The following is a 20,088-nucleotide window of genomic DNA, read 5'->3' as shown; positions in this document are numbered from 1 at the left end:
GCTGAATTTAATTTAATATCAAATGTTTGACTTAAACAAAATGATGTTTGATAAAATGGGTCATCAAGCAGATAAAAATGGAAAAATTGCTCACTTGGACTCAATGACATGAAAATTATGCAGCAAAATCATTTAATAAAAAAATATGGGGTTGTTATTTATGTATGTAATGTGATTCAAATGATCAAGCATGACAAATAAGTATGAGACGTGACAAAAGGGATAAAAAAGATACTTGAAAACGACCACCTCAGCAAAGAAACATTGTAAGAGCATCATACTTGTCTCTTACTTTTATGGTGGTAAGAATCATTCATCTTTTTTTTTTCTTCTTTCGACACTTTTTCCTTTCATTTTTGCGACTTACACTTCATTCGATTTCAGAATGATATTGGTGGTAATGCAACCAGCTCAAAGAGAAGTCATCTAAGTGCTCTAGAGTTAAAAAAAATATAAGTAAAAAAAAAGAAGTAAAGTGGAACACTTCTCTTTGATACATTCTGTAATTTAGGTTTTTACTCTTTATATATTTTTCTCCATTAATGTCATGTATAATAGTATATTGGTGTTAGAGAATTGAAAATGTTACTGCTAATAAGTTGTCTCTAAGATCAAAAGAAAACATTTCAATCTTTATATATAAAGTGTAATTTGTTTTTACATACAAATATGAAGTCTTTTAAACAATATTCTATTTTATTTTATAATACTTGTATATAGAACTTTATAAAGAGAATTTAACTTTCATTAATTTCTTAATTAATTAAAGGAAGAGGATATTTGAAATATGAACATTCAAATTTAAATAAGAATTCAACAACTTGTTCATAACAAAGCAAATTTGAAATTCAAGATAGAGCTTTTTTTTTTCTTCTCAATTCATAGTTTTATCCTTCAGTTTAAAGTAGATTACTCTTAAGTATATTTGTAGAATGTAATTTTATAAAGCTCAAGGCTTAGATTTCTATTAAGATCATGAGAATCCATATAAATATTATATTTTATAACTAAATATTATGTATTCATATTAAATATTCAGTATAGTATCAGAAGAAATGATACATATAAGATATTAACAAAAATAAAAAAAGCTCTATTATATAAGATAGAAAGCTCTTCAGAAGAATAAAAATGGTTCTCTCAAATGCCCATCTCACGACAAAATGCACTTTTATACGGTCTGGTTCCTTTCTTTTTTCCTTACATGTCCTTTCATCTTTTTTCCTTTCTTATCATTTCTGTTCTTATCATTTCTATTTGTCGACAGTGAGCGTGTGTTTGAGTAAAGTACATTTTTCCTGAGAGTAGGTACTTTCGTTCTATGTGCTCAGGGATAGATGTCTCGTTACCAGAAAGACTGGATGTTAATCTTCAAAAACAGGGTTCGAATTCTCATGTGTCAACATCATGTTTGTCAGTAACAAAAAAAAACTATTCTTTAGCTGACGTAGTTTTACAGAAATGAGGAAATTGGTAAAATAAATATAAAAATGAAAAAAATATTTTTCATGTTATTGATTTTGTTTGTTGAATTTTTTTTTCACTATAAGTATTCATCAAATAAAAATATTGGTTTATTCAGTATAAGTAAATGAAGTTGTTCAATACAACAATTGTTGGTGAATGAAGTGTTATGTAAATAGACTCGATAATAATTTTTATTGTTGACTGAATAATTTCTTTTTCAATTTTCCTAATGAACCAACTATTTTGGGCAGTAATTATTTTTCAACTACTGTTTATAGTCCATAAATAAATGAAATCATAATACTGAAATAACTAAAAAACAGTAGTACCTCGGGATATCATATTTACCTTTCTGTTTATTCGAATAGCTGATGTTAAAAACATGAATTTTCGAGTTTCCATGTTCTACACTATATTCACTAGAATAGTTATTTAACGAAGATCACAACAACCAGGATGAATATTTTCAGTGAGCGTGAGCTGAAAGCTAACTGGAAGCTTTATTTTTCCATAGCCAGCTGATGGATAAAATAATAATGAAAAATATTCTACACACAAAAATCATTTCAACCAAATAACATCAAACATAAATAATACATCAGTAAGTTATAGATCATCTACATAACATGTCTTGAATAAATAACTATAATCATTTTATCAAAATAAATCAAGAAAAATATTAACTATTTAAAAAGTCTAACAGCCAGCCAGCTCTACTGCTGATTAATTAATTCTTAGACTTGTGTTGATTGCACTTATGTAATTACTGCATGATATATACACAAGTTTATTTGTACGAATTAATTAAAAATGAACAAGTTTTGGGTGTTAATAATTTCAAAGAAGTGAATGAAACATAAACGAAGATGAATGAACAAAAGAAGTTTACAAAAAAACAAAGCCACAAGAAGTAGGCGTGAGATTGTTATCACAAGATAGAAGGAAAGTAAAAAAGAGAAGACTATGGGTTAGAAAAAATAGATGAGTAGAAGTTGGAAGTATGGTTTGTAATTGAAAGACACCGCATACTCCAAGAGCTGCACGAGTTTCGAATACCTTGGGTAGTTGGTATTTTTTTACAGGGGAACGAGAATTGTATGGTATAAGAGAGAAAATTCAAACCGCAATTCTAGAAAAGTGTGCAAATCGAGAGACGAAAAGCGACTGGTTGGTGTATAAGATCTTTATAAAACATAACTCAGGGTCTTTTAGCCTTATAGAAAAAGTCGCTTTCGAAATTAAGCCTTCACTCAACAACTTTTCAAAGAAGCTTTTAAGCTTTGATGCATATTGGAGAATGCTTTATGAATGCATTTATGATTTACTATACTTAGAATTTAAAATGTATTTATATTTATAAACAATATTAGCTTCTTACAATTAAATTCTACATTCAAATTAATTCTGTATGATGATCAGAATTTAATTAAGTCTCCAATGTTACACAAATCGATATACGTCAATCAATACTGTGCAATCATATAATAAATAAACAAACCGTAACGAATTCTTGTGAAATCATAATTTTAATGTAAAAATTATTTACTTTTGATTTAAATCAGCTATTTGATGGCAATTCACATTTACTTAACGACATAAACATTAAAATTTATACTTTTTATTTCATTAAATAAATTTATTTTGAAAACAATTTTTAATTATTATTCAATTAGATTGCAAATTGTATCATAATTTCAACTGAAATAGTTTAGTGATTTATATAAATGAAATTTAATTTTTAATAGTAAAGTGACACTTTAATGAACTAAATTCTTGTATTAAATACACCTGAAATTGTATTAATTTTATAATTCTCTCGCATTAATTCAGAAATGTCTCGTGATGTAAAAAAAGAAAAAATTTATAATGAACACGTTACAATGACTTCAACAGTGATTTTAAATTCCTCTTTTATACATGTATATAAGTTTCATGCCTGCAAGTAGCAGGTGGTAGAAAAGTTACGAACTCTGGTCGAATATGTCTCCAGCAATGAGTTCCAGAAGTGACGAAAAGTTTGAACGTAAGCTCTAAATAAATAAGCTTTACATCTCGTTTATTTAACTAGACTAAACTAACTATTGCAATTAGCTGTTGCTTTCTTTTTTGTTCTTTTAATCGTTTGTAGCAGTTAATGATGTGATTTAAGTTTTTATTATCAGACAAATCTAATTTTTTTTTTCTGAAAAAAATAACATGTCACATCCTATAGTGGTTAAGAACTAGATTGTTAGAAAACTAATTTTTTCACTTTAACAATTTTTTCAATTAAAAATTTTTTAATTGAAGTTTTCCAATATTTGAAGATAGATTACACACTCTGAGAAATTGAGTCTATCATGACAGTCAGTAACTCTAGTAATTCATAAGAAGGATCATTACAGCTTGTTTCGAGTGAAAATAGATGATCATTGATTTGTAATTATTAGGTACAGATGTTAGTTAATAGTGAGGAATGAAGGGAAGTGAAAATAGAGAATTTGATATTGGAGCACGTTGACAACATTATCAAAGCATGATTAGATATGGGAAAATTGAGCATGATAGTGTAGTTTCAAATGACCTATTAGTGAACATAGGATGTGGGTAATAATCAAGTCAACTGAATGTATAGTCAAGTCTGTACTTGCATTTAAAACTTTTCGTTTATGTATAAGGATAATTAATGAATGATTTATTCCTTTTTTCATACATCGACCAAATTGATTTGAAGTCTAAAAGTGTTTTCATTCTGTAGTCTCTGAACATTCAACATTGATTGAGTATTATCTTCTCTAGTTGCAGAGTAATTTTTTTAGGATGATTATTTATTTAACAAAATTCCAATACGTGTTTGAAGAAGAAAGCTTGGATTAAGTCCCAGCACGTTATTTTTTTTTTTTTGAGGAAATGCTTTGATTAAATATAAAAAATCTGATACTTTAAGTAAAAAAGTCATAGAGTGAATGATTTGCAGTTGAGTGGTCATTTTTATCTTTTCCTTGTTGTTGTAAAGAAAAGAATAACTTCACAGACTTTCTTACTAGCTCATCCGTAAATTTATCGAACCGTTAGAAAGATTCACTCACCTGAGTGAGTTGCTCTGTGGTAGCTTCAGTGGCTAGTCTAGCAAGTCCTTCTTCATATCTTTCAAGAGCCGTTAGACGTAGTAATAAATTCTGGAGAAGAGCTGAGACTTCTTGTCGTGCAGCATCGTCCAAAGCGGCCACTTTTTGGGTGATAGACTTGACATGAGCCATCACTCGTTCATCCCGAAAGTCATAAGGGAATGTCTCTGTCCATTCGGCCAGAAGTTGAAGAAGTCTTGGAACGAATCTCTGGAGCCGTTCCTGTAAAAATACGAGCAACATTTATATTTCAAATTGAATCAAGTTAAATGAAATCAATGAACTGAATAAAATAAATGACTTGAAATGAAAATATTAAATGTTGGAAAAATTTACTTTTCAAAGGATTTTTGAATCAATTGATTTTTTACTAATTGGTATTATTTTACTCATATACGTATATGTATGTTCAATTATGTATTATTTAAAAAAATTATTCAAGCATTTAAAAAAAATACCTAAAAATAAAATCACAGGAAGAGATGTTTTTTAGAAAAAAATTTAATACCAAGTATTTGAAATATTAAGTCATTCTTAATATTTAAAATTAAAATATTTTTCTTTTAAATCTTGAAGTTTTTCTGACGAGTAAATGCATATAATAAAATTGAAGAAAAAACTCCTGATGCTTAAAATTAAGCCGATTCGTTAGAAAATAAAATATACTGATGAAAAACGGAAGCTTGATGAATATTTAAAAAAGCACAAACTGGCTTAGAAAAAGCTTGGAATAAAGTAAAAAAAAAAATGTAGGTGTGAAAAGAGAATAATAAAACATCAATAAAAATTAATTTAAAAAAATGACTGGAACATAAAAAAAAAGGTGAGAAAAAATAACGAATAAAGCTAAAGATGAAGTGATAACACACGATGTAAAATAGAGTGGATATAAGGTACTTGACAAGCAATGACTTACTTTGCCGCCCTCGCCATTGAGGTTTTGCTGATGCTCACACAGAGCACAAACTTCCCCAAGAAGCTCGTGGGGTTTGATGAAGAGTCTTGCGCTCAGCAAAAAAGCGAAGAGATATGCTCGATCAGGATAATAATCCTCGGTAGGTACCATGTGCTGTACCAACGCCTCCAGGGATCCAGACACGAGGTTACCATCGCGGTAAACCAACGCCTGAAATAATACAAAAAATACCAACCATTATTCACTGAATAAGATTATTTTTTTTTCTCTACTTTTACTGATAAAGCAGTGATAATCTGCTGGATTTCTGGAACAAAATACCAACAGGATCAACTTTTTTCAAACTTCCTAGCTAAGAGTTGAAAAGTCTTATTTTTTAGTGTAGAAAAGTAATAAAATCCGAGATTTATACAAAGACATTTCTCAAACTGCAAGATAAGAAGCACCTGAAAAGCAACATGAGTAACGTTGCTAAGGCTAAAACCTAATACTCATCTAGTTGTGTTTATTTTCAACGATTTGTTGAATCAACCATGTTTTACTTGTTAGAATAACAGGAAAACTGTTGTCTACTTACGGTTATATATGTATGTACACTGTTGTTACTTTACTCTTGAAATCTTAAGGTAACTTGATGCTGTTCAAGTTCCAATGTTTTGTTTGTCTAGCTTGGGTTACGAAAGCAATATCGATTTTTTTTCAAAACTAACAAACACGAAAATAAAGATTAAATAAATCTTAGTAGAGAATTGGTTAAATTATAGTCAAACTAATCAAATAATACTAAATTATTACAATGACTTTTGGAGTAAACGTCTCATAAATTAATCGAATTCATTTTCTACTTAAAATTCTTTCACGTAGGAAACTTTTATAAGAGGAGAGTATTTTAACTTCTTAGCTTGTAATATGATTTAATAATGCTTGAGATAAAATGCAATTAGTAATTTATAACATAATTAAGAGTCTAAATATTTTATTTATTTTTTACTTGTTTCCTCTATAAAATACACGCGAGCTTGATGTTTTAAATTTATGTTTTAAAGCCCAAGGGGAATATAGGAGATGAGGAGAAAACGAAATTTTGTTCACAGCGTGATTCTAAGTGCCGAGAATTGAGGTCGGGTTAGAAAAACAGTTAAGCTAGGGCTCGTGAAACTTGAAAACGTAAATAAATATTACATCATCCACGTTACATAATATTGCCATGGTAGAGTAGCATTTCAAAACAGTAGAATAATGTTTTGAGCTAAAAATTTATTAGGGAGCACCAACAAATATCCTTAGGTGAGTAAATCAAGTGTATTCAACTCCTTCATATCATGCTTTTCATCACGACTTCTGTTTTCTTTCTTATAATAACATCTAACTTTTATAAACTTAATTTCAACGAATGTAAAATATCATTAATAATTAAATATTTCATTTAAATAGCAATTGAGATCCAGAGATAAATTTACTGATGTTTCTAAGTAATCCCAATAGTTCTGAATATTCCCAAGAAATTTATGGAGCTAACGATTAACGACTATCCAAGAAGAAAATTAATATCCGCCATGATAAATTGACCGGTGGACTCGAGAGTGCTGCAGAGGATATTTCTCGTCGGTCCATTATGCTTAAACGTCGACTAGAGATGTCGATAGTTGGTGCGTAGCTGCAAAATATCATAGATATAAAATAAAAAACCTTTTCAGTCCACTCAGTACTTTGTACTATGCATCTTTTTACTCTCGATTTGGTGGCCATTAAATGCAATTTTGCTTTTTTTTTTTTATAAAATTATTCTTGCTCTGATGAATAAATGTGTTCATAAAGACCACTATTGAATGCCATCTATGCACGAATGGTTCATTATTATTTAACAATTTTTATCATTGATTTGTATTGATAATAAAAAACAATACATAATAATTATTAATGCTTTCAAATTTATCAATAGAAGTTATTTTAATTGAAATGTACAATGAGTAATTAAATCTTTTCAAGTAACTCTTATTTACTTTTCTGCAATTGTTAATAAATTTATTGATCAAATAATAACAGGGTTTTACCCTTTCAGTTTTTAATTAAAAAATTTAATAATAGTTCAGAACGGCTGTTCATATTATAAAATATTACACTACACATAAATGTCTTTGTCATTGAATTTGCTAACAATTGTAACATCTACTCCAATTCCCGTTTGAAATTTTATTGAATAGAAAGTGTTGAAGGGCTTTTTAGTAAAATGATTGATGTTTAAACCTACAAACGTTTAACAATGAAAAAAAGTTAATAAGAAGTATTTAATTTCAATAATATAAATAATTGGATTTAATGTATAATTATATGAATTCAGGAATTTATAAATTTTATAGCTGAAACAATTTTATTAATTTATCAAGTTAAATAATAATGGAAATTAATCTAACTATAGCTAAATTATCAAATCAAATTATAATAAAAATATTTACTCGATATTATTGTAAAGCTATCTGATAAATAATAATTTAATCAAAGTTATTATGTTTGTTATTCTCTTACACTTAAGAGTTTTTAAACAACAAATATCAGTAAGTTCCTATTTGTCTGACTAAACTGGCAGTTTTTCCCTTAATTTTAATTTTCAAAGTTTTTTTCTCTGATGAAATGTCGGGTAATTTTTTATTATTTTTCATGCATTATTCCGATGACAGCTTCCGTAAGCTTTCAATAAAAGTAAGAAAAAATATATAGAAAGAGAGAGAGAGAAAGAGAAAAAATTTGATGATACGAAGCACTATCTTTTGTTAAATTTTCCTTTATCCAAAAATCTTTTCATCAGAGCATCATCATCCATGTAACGGCTATGCCAACGCAACCAATGGAGATTTTTTTATAAGCTGACCCAATAGAATTCAACCATACATATCTACTTTTTTTCCTGGCTTTTACTCTCGCTGTGACTTTCATTAAAAAAACATCGTAAAACATTCTTTGCATTGACGAAATGTCATAGAAAATATAATTCCTATAATGAATACATGAATACTATTTTACAGTTGGAGAGTTTTGCGTGTGAAATTTTGCAAGTATGAATATTAATATGAAACTATCGAGTAAATATATTTTAGATATTTATTAACTTCACTTTTTTATCAAGTGACGTTAAATAGCTGCTGCAAATAATTTTAAACCGTTTTTGTTTAAAATCAAACGAAAACCACATCAAATAGTAGTAACAGATTTTTTTTTCAATCATCTATATATATATATATATTTTTCAATCATTTATAAATAAATGCTAGCTATGTAGTTATTTTTTACGAAATATACAAGCTGTTTTTTAAAGTTGAATTAAGCTTTGAAGCTTATTAAAATGATAACTATCTTATAAGTAATTATTACTCTGCATTATCCCCTCTTAATTACGACCTCTTAACGAATAATACCTCGAGATATTAATTATCCACACTGTAGATTATTTAGACCCCAAAACTTGATGAAAATGTTGAGGTACTTTTTAAGAAGCTTGGACCTGTTGTTTTATCAACAGAATATAAAATTAATGCTAATGTGCAGCGCGGATGTTGAAAATCTATTTTTTGTTGAACATTACGATCAGGTATTTAAAAATGAAGGAGGTAATTCGAGTGAAGCTGGGTCTACTAAATGCTAGAATGTCGTTGAATATTATCACCAGCACAGTTCGTACCTCAGTCTCTAAGTCAATGGACCCGGAATCATGTTCGTTGGAGCATAGCATCGCATTTCGATCCGTGATAGGAGGTAATTATGGTCGGCCGTTGGTGTTCATGGAGGTCATGACCTCAGTTTGATCATGTGATCTACGCGTTGATTTTCTGTATAAGCTCTAGGGGTAAAGGAAGCGTGTTCAAAGTGGATCTCACAGTAATTAATAATACAGCTGTAGATTAAATAGATATTACTAAAAACATGAATGATGTTTGTAATAATAATATTATTCTAGATTAATTAATTATTTTTTTTTTTCAAATACTCAAGCTTTTGTTGAATAATAAAATTTTTAGAATATTTTTATCCTACATAATTAGTTGAATTTTAATTGAAGAATACATATTAACAACAACTAGTTAAGAGAAAAAAGTACTTCTCAATTCATTTTTAATTAACAGCTCGATTTGTTTGGTCTCTTATACTGATTGGATTCTCTCGAAGATGTATGCTGATTTTCCGGCAAAAAAAGCGCAATTAAAAAAAAAAATAGTAGAAAAGGCAAGATGAAAACGAAAAGAAAAAAAAGAGAGAAAGTTAAATTGAAAGAAAAAAAAACCAGCTGTTGGTGCTTAACGTTTATAGGAGCGGAAGTGAGTGCGGGCGATTGGTGTTCGTCCACTCTTTTCTGCGTAACCACTCTCCTCCCGTTTTTCATCCATTCTGTACTTCTTTTTTTTCTGCGCATTTTCAGCCCCTATCCTGTGGCTCAATGACTATGCTTGTTCTTCTTACATTGTTCGGCATTGATGACATAGCTTTAAATTTATAAACGTTTTAATTTTCATCGAACAGCCATACAAATTTTGCAGAAAATAAATATTGCACAAATTTAATCGTCTTAAAAATTTACAATAAATGTTTTTACACTTGTGTTATTAAAGTAGTATTTCACTTAGTAATTGGAACGTTAAAAAAAAAAATCTGAGAAATAAATAAAACCCATCATTTTTGAATCTATTCTTCTGATTATAAATTTCTGAACGATTTTTACAACTCATCCATCATCAATAATTGAGTAAAATATTTCTTTCAAAATTTTTCCACAATTTTTTGAAACTAAAAATTTGCATATTTGTGATGAAAAATCTCGTATATCACAAGCGAGACATATTGAATTTCGCGAGTGAAAATCATCGAAGTTTTATGACGTCAATTTGGGAATAATTGAAACGTTGAAAAATAATAAATGACTGCAGTTGTAGTATTGACTATACAGTCGACTGTATTTGCAGATAAACTGACTTTATTACTAGAAAATTCATGAAAATAATGATCATCTATATGGACTTGAATGATTTTCAATATTCACAACAGCAAATATACACTCAGAAACACATATATAATTAGTTTTTATTACAACTTTGATGTTGCATGCACAAGTTCATAGATCAAATAGTATATCAACTTTAGAGTAATTAAGCTATTTCATCTGTCATATCGTTGATGAGTATTTAGTAATGATTTATTATAATTATGTTCTGCATTATCCAAAACAGTTACCAATATTCAGATAATTTTACATTTGTTGTAATACATTTGATAATATTAAAATGCACTTTTCATACAGGAAAAACAAAAATGTTAGTTTTTTTTTCATGAAATGTAAACTTTTGTCAATAAATTTATCTTAAAATTTTTTAAAGATTTCAACAATCAAAAAATTCAAATAAAAATCCCTCTATGGCATCATTTTATAGATGATTTGATATCTCTGCATGCAATAAGAATAATATAAATATGTTTATGGCATCGCAAAGATATGAAAATAAAGTTTACAACATCAAAGAGGATATAGGTTTCGAACAAGTGATGTAGTTTGAGGAGTTACAATAAAAGGAAAACAAACGGAAAATGCCAAGAGTGATTTGGCAAATCGTAGAAAATCCTACAGTTGTCTGTAATTTCCTGACAAAAGCTTCACATCACGATGAATATTTAGAATGAGCAAAAGACAAGTAGAATATAAAGTGTACCATTTAAAAGGGATTGGGACACTTACGTGTTCTGTGTTTATGGCGATGCCGTCTCGAATGTCCTGGTGGTCGACGGCAGCACCGTTGACCATGCCAGGACCAATGCCGGCGCCACATCCCTTTCCCCCAATGCCTCCGGCTGGAGTTTGTGGTAAGCTCTGGAAAATGGAAAAACCCCGATCCAATTCAATTGCCAGTAGTAGTCGCGTTGATATAAATAAATATTTGACTGATGTAACAATCAGATGTGTTAAGAACAAAAAATTAAAATAAAAAGATACCATTTTTTCCAAGGAGAATTGGTAAAGTTATAAGCTTCAACTTTATCTTGTCAAGGATTGAGTTAGAAAAGTTAGGGATATTATTTTTAAGTATCTCAAAGAATTTACAAAGTGCAAAGTTGAGTAATCTAATGAAACTTTAAGCTTGCACTGGAATTAACTCAACGAAGATTGAAAGAGAAAAGGAGATTAAAAAAAAATGATACAGGAGAGGTTTTCTGTAGTGGAAGTTGATCATAGAGAATCGACATTGGCTTCTTTTTTATACCTATCATGTGAGTATATTGGTAATAACGAAAAGTGCTACTCTCACAAAGAAATAGATCCTATAAAGGACTTATAAGCAGAGGGCTTTTCCCTTTACACCCCAACTCATCTCTTTTTTTGGCTAGGCAATTTTCCCCTTGCTTTCCTGCAGTCACTCCGAGAAAGAGTTGCTCACAATCAATGCTTTTTTTGTCTTGACTCTTCCCCATATTTTTTGTGCGACTTTTAGATATGCGCATGATTTCCTTCGATAATAAAACCTCTGCATCATGATTCGAAAGTCGTACGCGAGCGATAATATTTGGGATAACCGTTGCTGATAGGCAACCTTTTTTCAAGACGAATAACTTTTGTTGGAATTTCGTGGGGTTTCTTCAAATGTAAAAAATCTGTGCTGGATAGATAATGTATTCTTTCTCAATTTTTCTATTCTATCGAAATTCTAAAAATTTTTGGTTTATTTTTTGCCCACAAGAAAAAACGAGTCAATAATGACAATAACCAGGAACTCGATTATTTTTAGAATGGTTAGAAATCAATACAACATAATGATGAATTGATGAATAAAATAAATTTCATTATTCAATAATTGATGTTAAAATAATTTTCTGTAATTTTATATAATTAGAAAAGGAAGTAAACATGAATAGAATGTTTTGAGATGGTGTTTTGAAAAGACATTGATTCAAGAAATATTACAGGATGTATAAGGTGGTGTGTTTTCACAAAATGCTTAAACAAGAAAAATGAAATAAAACTAAAGTATATCGTGCAGATACATAAAAGTTATTTGTTCATCTCATTTCTTTGCAGACAAAGGGAGGGAAATGAAATCGTACATTCGTGAAGAATATTAGATATCCTTCAATACAATATAAAATGAAAGTATGTGCATGTAAGTAAGAAATACGAGGTCGTATTCACACGTTCAACTTCTCAATCGAATTATATTGATAGTACAGAGCTCTCTGGGTTTCCATATTTTCCAATCCACTTCGAATAAGTTCATTCTTTACTTGCAAAAGTGTTGCTCGAAAATCCACAATTTACCCTTGTTGCGTGAAACAATATGTCTGGAGCAATTTATTTTTCCTTCTGCTTTCACTATTTTATCTATTATTTTATTTTTTATTTTTGAAAAAGCTTTTTCGATCCAAGGAAGAATATATAAGAAATGAGAAGTACAAAGCTTGAGTTCTTGATAGAGCCTAGTAATAACCACAACTCTCGAGGGAACTTCTTCTCTGTGATTTACTTCTACGTTCTTTTACATACCTTTTTTTGTTTCAACTTTTTTTTATGAGAAATGATGGGGATGTAGAATTTGTCGGAAACTGAATTTTCCTAACGGAACACTGTAAAGTGCAAGGTAAAAGACTCGCTAACTCGGTTCGATGAAATTTCTTGAGTGTAGGGAATGAAAAGTTGTAGAGTAAGGACAGGAAGATGGTGAAAGAATAAATGTAAGGATAGATGATAGAATTTAATCAGTCTTGATACGAAGCTCGACATGTCACAAGTCTTCCTCCTTTCATTCTATTTCATCCTTTATAGGTACATATCATGACACTCTCCAATGTGTCGAGATGATAAGATTCATGTAGATAGCAAATATGAACTTTAATGTGAATTGTGAGTTGCTTTATGTCGTTGACATGGTAAAAAAAAAGAAGATAAGAAATAGTTTTGCTTCAGGGGTTTTGGAAAATGTTGCCAATAACTTAATAAAACAAGTTGTGCAGTGATGTAGGTAAGACTCTCGAGGTCATTCGTTCTTTTACCACAAAAATGAGACATATATGGAGACAATGCATTTGATATATACAATTCAGAATGTATCACTCGTATAAAAAAATTTCGTTCCCCAAAGGTTCCCCTCGTGGAACTATGGGAAACATTTGGGAAACAAAGTATTTTTTTTTTTTTGAGAATTTTACCTCCCTACTCCAAACGTACGTTAAATTTTTTTTAATTGCGAAAACAATATTCATGAGGAAATTAATAAAATGATGATATATTGACGAAAAACTGTAAGATATAGAAATGTGCATAACTTCTATTCTAATGATGCTACGGGGTTGATCGAGGGCTCATATTAAAGATCTGGACGAAAGGAAAGAAGTCGATATAGTTAAAATGATAATTAAGGCGTAATTAATTCTGAAATTAACGCAAGTTCCCGTTTTACCTCATTTTAGGAGTGAAATAATAGATTATTGATACGTTTGACCTGATTCCGCATTTCTACGCATCAAGACGAAGAGAATGAGTGGTCAAACTTGAAAATCGGACTACTTTGATTTTTCGACCCCTAAAAGTGGCAAGTGGTACCCCTTTCCATTTTTTTTGGCCAAAAAATAAAGATACTCCGATTTTGATGATTGAGGGCTCATTTTCTTCGTCTTGATGCGTAGAAACACGGAATCAGGGCACAGCCCAAGAAAATTCACTTTAACACCCTTAAAAACGGGTTGCACGAAATACAAATTACAAATCATCATCCCCTTAACTTTGAGCCCTTATAACTCATGAACGGATAGTCCAAAAATTGATTTTGAGGACATCTTTAAAAGCTTGAAATCTAAGCTAAATATGCATATTTATAAAAAACGTTTGAAAAATTTCTTCCACCCTTAAAATCGCTAAAATATAAAAAAAAATCACATTTTTTTAGGAGTTTGCCAGGTATTTGGGTAATTTTGAGGGTGAAGGAAATTTTTTAAACATTTTTCATGCATATGTATGTGTAGCTAAGATTCTGAAATTTCCATATCCCTCCTTAAAATCATTATTAAATAACTTGTATGGGAGTTATAGAGGTCCAGAGCAAAAGTTAGGTCAAAAAATCACCTACTCTTCGACTTTGGATCTTCATAACTCGTGAAAAAATTATCGAATGATGATTTTCAAGAAGTTTTTCGAAACTTCAGCCACCACTTGCCACTTTTAGGGGTCGAAAAATCAAAGTAGTCCGATTTTCAAGTTTGACCACTCATTCTCTTCGTCTTGATGCGTAGAAATGCGGAATCAGGTCAAACATATCAATAATCAATTATTTCACTCCTAAAATGGGTTGAAACGTCGGGGAACGTTACTATTGGGGGACATTTGGGGATCGCATTTTTTTTATATGGCAGGGATCACTATGAACGTAGATACATCCTGGATGTATATGAAGTACATCTTTATGTAATGCGTACTTTACATTTTCTTGATATTCCTTTCATATCGATGCAAGAATAATTTCTTATGAAATTCAAAATAAAAACTTATTACTGATTGTTCAGACTTAATCCACTAATGAGGTCTAGTCTTTCTATGTAACAATAATTGGCTTCAAATAACATATAAACTCTACGGGTCATATAATCAGAAATTAATTTTACTTATGTGAGCTTAGAACAGCACCAAACATTCAGTTCTAATTGCGGTACACCGCATTTCTTTGCAGTGATTAAATTCATATACGTGCATAGTCTATTACTACTCGAAAAGAAAGTTCAAGTTGAATTTTACAACTTTATTAATTTTTATTTTTCTTAATTTATTCACAAGAAAGTTCTAGTTAAATCTTTTAGTGAAAATTATTATGAGTAATGTAAATGCTGAAGAAGCTCATTTTAGATAAATATTAAATTGAAGTAATAATTCATAATTTTAAAGTTTGATATAACAATCATAGTTACAATTGAATATCATTGTGAATATTTAAAAGTCTTTAATTACATAGTTTTGGAAGAATTAATATTTGAAGGATAATTTATAAGTTCAGACTATCATAGAGATTATATCATTCATGATGAATACAACAATATTCACTTGGATAATAGAGTAGCCGTAATAAAAAATAATATAATCATCTTAGGATGTACTCTTTGATGAGAGAATGAATTAAAATTATCAATATGCTACTTCAACATCTCAAAAACTATCCTCAGTAAATAAAAATCATTCGAGGGTTAATTACATCGTACTTACAATTTTGATGAGATTTGTAATTACAAAATATTTCAAGCATTCCATTTAACTAGTATAAAATTTTTAGAAGAAAATTCTAGACTTAATATGATTAAAAATGGAAATTAAACACACTAGCAAGTAAAATATTTTTAATTCAACTTCACTTAAATTTTAACACTATTTCTGGATCAAAGTAAATTACTAACATCTCTTTTTTTTTCTGTCTGTATACGAGATCAACTGAGACTGCATAAAATAGTAAATGGGTTTAAAACAGCTGTGATAAGAAAAAAATATTACGATAAAGTTTTTTCAAACTGTTTTTATTGATCCTTTTTTGTACTCTATCTTTCTGAAGACAAAGAAACTGTCGCATAGTGTTTTGTAAAAGTTTAATTACCTAAGAAATGTCTGACTCACTCTAGTGCATTTTACCGCTTTAAAATGTTGCAAAGTTTTGGTACAAGCACAAGAAAGGTGGGAAGGAAGTGGATGTTTAATGAATGGGAATAAAACTCAAAGAAAAGTGTCTTCAGTGGGTGTAACCTTTGTAGTTTACTGCAATTCGCACTTTTTTCCCCAACCAACTATATAAATACTTATCCTCATAGCTGTCCAAGTTGTATTGAATTCTGAGAGAACAAATATAAAGAATGTACGATACTTTATGGCGATTGTTGGTCGATAAAAAATTGCATCGTGCTAAAAAATAACACTTGTTTCCAAGACTTATATTTTACACCAATTCCTATCTTATGAGCAATCATTGAAGAAAAATAACTATATAAAATAGAGAAAACTTTCAGAATCATCTAAAAACAAGAACGATATTGTTTTTCATAACAAGAAAAGTCGTTAAACAATATTTTTATTTTAACATATGCAATAAAATTAACGATACTTATTTATAACAAGGGAGTGTACTTAAAAAAGAAAAATATAAAAAATGTAAAAGAATGTGAATAATACCTTTAAATAATGGGTAAGAATTCAAATAATGGTTTTCCAATGTAACCGTAGAAAAGAAATGTACAAAAAAAATTTCTCTAGCTGTTGAGCCTGCGGCATTTTATACACTTCTATGATATATCTTTCCTCAACTTTGAAAATAAAGAAAAAATAAAATCTAAGATCAAGACATAAAAAGCTTTTAACCATAAATATGTTAAATACAATAAAAATAAGGAGACAAAATATAAAAACAATTTTAGTTGGTTTTAATAATTAGAATGATTAAATATATCAAGGATTATGAGAATAGATACTTAATATGTACGTGAATAATTTGTCTCTAAATTCAGGATTTTCAGATTAAAAAGATTCTCTGTTTTCTGTAGGTATTGAATAAATTATTACAACATTCATTATTACTTAACAATGGTATATTATTAAGTATTTCTAGCTATCAGCCATAATTAATATGATTATTCATTAAAAAGTTGAAAGAATATTTCAATCAAATCAGGAATTAAACGGGTAATATCTGATTATCAAATTTCATATTTGCACGGTTGGAATACAGTAAGCTGTAATAAGATAGAACATGTGCTCCTGTTGGTATTCATTATTTTCCAACCAAAAATATCATATTGTAGTTGGTTGAGGTAATGCAATAATATTGAATTTAATTGCGATTAAATAATGCAGAATGTATATCAACATATCATATAATCCACTTTGTTCTTAATTAATATTTGCATTGTTTTAGCAAAAATTTGTCAAATATTTATCTACAAATTATTTTCTTCTAAGGAATAATAGTAATGCTTTTACTGAAATTGAGTGATAAAAGTATGAAACTTAAAGTTAATTTTTAATCAAAGGAAATGTTAGAATTTTTTTCCATAAACTATATTCATATGAGGCAATTTTTGTTGACTGGATAAATACTTATGTGAAGTAGTGCAAATAAGAGTAACACAAAAATTTGTTTTGGCATTTTTGACTCCGAAATGGAAAAAGTAATTTCGTGGTTGGTATGAAAATATGAATACTTCTAAGATCGTGCTCTTGTACTATTGTTACTTCTATCAGCAGAAGTCAGAATAAGCGAAGTGCAGGGATAATCTTTAGACATGAGAGAACTTCATGAAATGCTTTGCCATCTCTTCAAGTTAATCCTAGGACAAAGTTTGAGACTTGTACGGTTGCTTGAAGCGATATGACATCACTGTAGATATTGTGAATTGTCACATATTCATGCATGAAAATAGAGTTTGAAACATCATTGGAATGCGTGCTATACTCAAACACACTTGAAGTATCAATTTGCAAAGTTGCATATAAATATGAATTTATATTTGACGTGGGAGAGAAGTGAAAAATGTGTAAATTATTAAAAGGAACGTTGCACGTCCATAAAAAGTAAGAGAAAAAAGAGCACGTATCTCCAAGGAAAGGAAACCTGGTTAATTATTAAAGTCTGTTTGTTCATGAAAATGACTTGGCTCTATTTATTTCTTTTTACCAAAGCGTTATTTTTTTTTCATCGTTTTATGTGACACCGATTTTGAAATCTTCAGTATACCTGTGTTGAAAGCTTCACATTATATTTATAAAGCTCAGGAGTCATCTAAGAGACTTTGTAATAAGCTCATAAAACAGCTGGAGATGCACATGTAAGAAAAAAAATATCAAAGACATGTAATTTCTAAAAATGAAAACGAATTCATAAAATATTCATTTCCCTATTTATTTTTAATCAAATTGTCAACTTAAAAATGCTAAGATACTAGAATATATCACACAGTGGTGTGATGTATGGATGTTATTACACTTTCTAGATAAAATACTATCAAGTTCCATTAAAAAATGGCCATTAGATGTAACAAAAATTCATAATGGTTGCTAATAAAGGGACTAGAGTACATTAGTAGGTAATAATTACTCAATATGTAGTACATTAAATGGGTTTTAATTAAGCAATGAACATAAATCAATTAATTATAATCAATATTTTCATGAAGAAATATTTGCACTATATTATGCATTGCATGTATTAATTTAACTGCTCATTCTAATGTGAAAATAATTAAATACCAATATTTGTTTATTACATCAAGAGATAATAATTTTTTTTAATAAACTTAATACTAAAAGATTAAATACAATATTAACAAAAAAAAAAAAATAAATATTTGATAACAAAATACAGTTTAAGATTATGAGATGACAGATTAATTAAAAACTCTTTTACAAGAATTTTCTTATAATATTAATTGTTCTGGAGAAAAGACAGATTTAAATTATCAAGTCTCTGAGTGTGATTAAATTTTCTTTCCATTTTTTTATCCCCTCAAAGTTCTGTTCTCCGCAATAATCTGTTAAGAGTTTAAGGGTTGAACTTATCATGGATATGACAATGATAATGATAATAATAATAGTGGTTATAACTACGTAAAGAGATAAATTGGATTCAATTTATTTTAAAGTTCGTTTCCAAAACTTTAAACAATTTTTGACTTGAAAATGAAGTGTAATTCGTTATATAAATAGTTAAATGTAATATTCATTTCTGCAGCTGAGACCTTGTGAACCAGGTAGGTAGCCAGGTAGTTGTTGAATTTAAAAGTTTGCAAGATGTTGAACAGTCAAGAGATCAGCAATATTCGAGCTTAAAATTTGTGAGAAAGCTGCTAAGTGAGAAAGGTAAGAAATGTGATAGTTTAGAGAATTTAAAAAGGATTCAACATTTCGTTTTAAAGTTGTTTTCAAATTTTGTTACAACTTATTCAGAAAGAACATTTTACTCGTTAGTTTGAAACTAAGTAAACAGAACATCCTCATGAATTTTCAAATAGAAAATAAGTTTTTAGTTTTAATTATTTAAAAAAAAACTCCAATTAACAAATTGGAGAAAAATATTTCTTGAAAATAAAAAGGATCAACTGCATTCCACAATTCCTTATTCGAATAAGCTTTTCCAGATTTTCTGTAGAAAATTTGAATAAAATCTCTACATAATTTGAAGTTTATTTTTGCATAGTACACAAGAATCCGTGTATTACCGACTTAGTAAGGAATTTTCTTACTACAATAAAGAATGAAATTCTCATCCCTGGTTTGAAAATTCATTCTAGTTTTGTAGTGATAGTAGTTATGTGGAGATAGCTGGAATACATCACAAAGGAATTCGTGAACAGGAAGTTGCTTTGACGCCTAGAAATGGTCTTTCTCTCTCTCTTCAGTATTTTGCTCATCCTAAAACTTTATTACCGTATGCTCTTTCCTCCTAAAATATTTTGCAGGATATAAGCTTTCTTATTTACATATTTTTTATCAACTCTTAGAGGTTGCTTATTAAAAATAATTTCTGTAATGAACAAAATTTATGCTGCAATATTAAAATTGAATATCGAGCACCTTTACTTCAAAAAAAAGAAAAAAAAAGAAGTTAA

The 20,088-nt window shown here is 29.0% G+C and overlaps 1 protein-coding gene across 1 annotated transcript in view; it reads right to left on the bottom strand.

Annotated features, from left to right (window-relative positions):
• Positions 1 to 20,088, bottom strand: part of LOC118064045 (uncharacterized) — a 158,884-nt gene that overhangs the window by 7,005 nt on the left and 131,791 nt on the right. Inside the window, exons 4-6 of the mRNA XM_035078399.1 lie at positions 11,210 to 11,341; positions 5,491 to 5,700; positions 4,536 to 4,796 (exon numbers count right to left, since the gene is read on the bottom strand). Coding sequence (XP_034934290.1) covers positions 4,536 to 4,796; positions 5,491 to 5,700; positions 11,210 to 11,341 — 603 coding nt within the window. The remainder of the gene's footprint in view (positions 1 to 4,535; positions 4,797 to 5,490; positions 5,701 to 11,209; positions 11,342 to 20,088) is intronic.

Source organism: Chelonus insularis, unplaced genomic scaffold (genome assembly GCF_013357705.1).
Source record: "Chelonus insularis isolate UGA/USDA-ARS -01 unplaced genomic scaffold, ASM1335770v1 contig_159_pilon, whole genome shotgun sequence".
In the NCBI taxonomy this organism is placed as follows: Eukaryota; Metazoa; Arthropoda; class Insecta; order Hymenoptera; family Braconidae; genus Chelonus; species Chelonus insularis.
The sequence above is the reverse complement of the archived record's forward strand: the minus strand, read 5'-3'. Positions and strand labels throughout refer to the sequence as shown.